Source organism: Petaurus breviceps, unplaced genomic scaffold (genome assembly GCF_028583685.1).
Source record: "Petaurus breviceps papuanus isolate PSGF00001 unplaced genomic scaffold, PetGlider_PUasm1.0 98, whole genome shotgun sequence".
NCBI lineage: Eukaryota > Metazoa > Chordata > Mammalia > Diprotodontia > Petauridae > Petaurus > Petaurus breviceps.
In genome coordinates this window covers 57,868,899-57,871,493 of record NW_027187460.1, presented here as the reverse complement: position 1 = coordinate 57,871,493, position 2,595 = coordinate 57,868,899, and the positions used below count along the sequence as shown (strand labels likewise).

The following is a 2,595-nucleotide window of genomic DNA, read 5'->3' as shown; positions in this document are numbered from 1 at the left end:
CTTCCTTCCTTCCTTCCTTCCTTTCTTCCTTCCTTCCTTCCTTCCTTTTTTCCTTCCTTCATTCCTTGTTTCCTTTCTTTCTTTCTTTCTTTCTTCCTTTCTTTCTTTCTTTCTTTCTTTCTTTCTTTCTTTCTTTCTTTCTTTCTTTCTTTCTTCCTTCTTTCTTTCTTTCTTTCTCTCTTTCTTTCTCTTCCTTCCTTCCTCTTTCTTTCTTTCTTTCCCTCTCTTCCTTCCTTCCTCTTTCTCTCTCTCTCTTCCTTCCTTCCTTCCTTCCTTCCTTCCTTCCTTCCTTCCTTCCTTCCTTCCTTTCTTCTCTCCCTCTTTCCTTCCTTCCTTGTTTTCAACATTCAGTTCCACAAACTTTTGAGTTTTAAATTTTCTCCCTCCTCCCCAAGACAGCATGCAATCTGATATAAGCTCTACATATACAGTCATATTAAACATATTTTCATGCTAGTCATGTTGTAAAGAAGAAATATAACCAATAGATAAACCACATGAAAGAAGAAACAAAAAAAAGAGAGCAAGTCGTATGCTTTGATCTGCATTCAGACTCTGTAGTTCTTTCTCTGGATGTGGATAGCACTTTCCATCACGAACCTTTTGGAGTCGTCTTAGTATCTTGCATTGCTGAGAAGAGGCTAAGTCCATCAGTTAGTCATTATATAATGTGGCTGTTACTGTGTACAATCTACTCCTGGTTCTGCTCCCCTCACTCAGCATCAGTTCATATTAAGTCTTTCCAGGTTTTTCTGAAATCCACCTGCACACCATTTCTTTTTTTTTTAAAGACACATTTATTCAGCATCATGATCAGACTATTACATTTAGCAATCAACAGCATGGGTGCAAAAAAAAATCTACATTAAAACCCTTTGTTGGAATGCTTTTACACTTTCTACAGAACAGAAACTAAAATAACCTGTTATACAATTAGTCACAAATACAGTCCTGGTGTTTTTTTTGCCCATACACAAAAAGTATTGTCTAAAACATGTCTTCTTGTAGCAGCTAGGCCCTGCCACCACTGTGCTTGCCTGAGTTCACAAATCTGTTGTAACCTGTAGCTTCCCTGTCACTTCTCTGGCTTTCCTCTCCTGCTAAGCTTTGTTTCCTAATAGTAATTAAAATCTTCTGCCACTGCCGTAACTACTGCTACTACTGGAACCACCATAGCCACCTTGGTTACGTGGTTTGGCAAAATACTGGCCTCCACCATAAGGGCCTGAGCTCCTGCCTCCAAAGTTTCCTCCCTTTATGGGACCAAAGTTTGAAGACTGATTGTTGTAGTTGCCAAAATCATTGTAGCTTCCACCACCTCCAAAGTTGCTTCCACTACCACCGCCAAAGCCGCCTCTGCCTCCTCCATTGTTATAGCTGTCATAGCTGCCACTCCTGCCATAGCCACTACCCTGGTTTCCATAACCCTGTCTACCACTTCCATAGCCTCTGTTTCCTCCAGAGTAACCAGGGCCGCCTCCTCCATAAGCACCATCATTTCCAAATCCATTGTAGCCATCTCCACTTCCACCGTATCCTCTACCACCATGACTGCCACTAAAACCACCACGACCACTGAAGTTCCCCCCACAGCCAAAGTTATCATTTCCACCAAAGCCACCTCCATGGCCACCACCAAAGTTTCCAGAACCACTTCGACCTCTTTGACTAGATGAAGCGCTGGCCATTTCTTGCTTAGACAAAGCTTTCCTTACTTCACAGTTGTGGCCATTCACAGTATGGTATTTTTGAATGACACTCTTATGCACAGAATCATGGTCATCAAAGGTAACAAAAGCAAAGCCTCTCTTTTTGCCACTGCCTTGGTCAGTCATGATTTCATTCACTTCAATTTTCCCATATTGTTCAAAATAGTCTCTCAGGTGATGCTCCTCAGTGTCTTCCTTAATGCCACCCACAAAGATCTTTTTCACAGTTAGGTGGGCGCCTGGCCTTTGAGAAACAGCTCTATTTGGTTCAACAACTCTGCCATCCACTTTGTGAGGTCTGGCGTTCATGGCCGCATCTACCCCTTCCACTGTGGCATAGGTAACAAAACCAAAGCCCCTGGAACGCTTGGTATTTGGATCCCTCATCACCACGCAGTCTGTGAGCGTGCCCCATTGCTCAAAATGGCTCCTTAGGCTCTCATCCGTCGTCTCGAAGCTGAGGCCGCCGATAAAGAGCTTCCGAAGCTGCTCGGGCTCCTTGGGGGACTCTGACTTCGACATGGCGAGAGCAGCAGCAAACGCTTTGGCGATCCTTCTCCAACAGCGTCGAGGACAGAAAGGAGCTAGCTCACTAGCATATCTCCTGCTCACCATTTCTTATGGAACAATAGTATTCCATTATATTCATATACCACAACTTGTTCAGCCATCCCCCAATTGATGAGCATCCCCTCAATTTCCAATTCTTTGCCATCACAAAAAAGCACTACTATAAATTTTGCACATGTGGGTCCTTTTCCCATTTTATGATCTCTTTGGGATAGAGCCCTAGAAGTGGTATAGCTGGTTTTAATAAATTTTTTATTGACTTACATGTTCATGTGCAGGTTATGATGAGGTTTCAGACTGGGACTTTGCAAAGACT

At 43.0% G+C, this 2,595-nt stretch overlaps 1 protein-coding gene across 2 annotated transcripts; it reads right to left on the bottom strand.

The window, feature by feature from the left end:
* Nucleotides 1–807: 807 nt before the first annotated feature.
* Nucleotides 808–2,308, bottom strand: LOC138155661 (heterogeneous nuclear ribonucleoprotein A1-like). 2 transcript variants are annotated; one of them, XM_069080916.1, is made up of 2 exons: nucleotides 1,319–2,308; nucleotides 808–1,237 (listed from the first exon to the last, which is right to left on the bottom strand). In XM_069080916.1, exons 1-2 carry the CDS (start codon nucleotides 2,229–2,231, stop codon nucleotides 1,125–1,127), a joined length of 1,026 nt encoding a protein of 341 aa, XP_068937017.1. In that variant the 5' UTR covers nucleotides 2,232–2,308; the 3' UTR covers nucleotides 808–1,124. The 2 variants fall into 2 exon arrangements, with proteins under 2 accessions (XP_068937017.1, XP_068937016.1); XM_069080915.1 differs by having other exon boundaries at nucleotides 808–2,308.
* Between the last annotated feature and the right edge of the window lie 287 nt (nucleotides 2,309–2,595).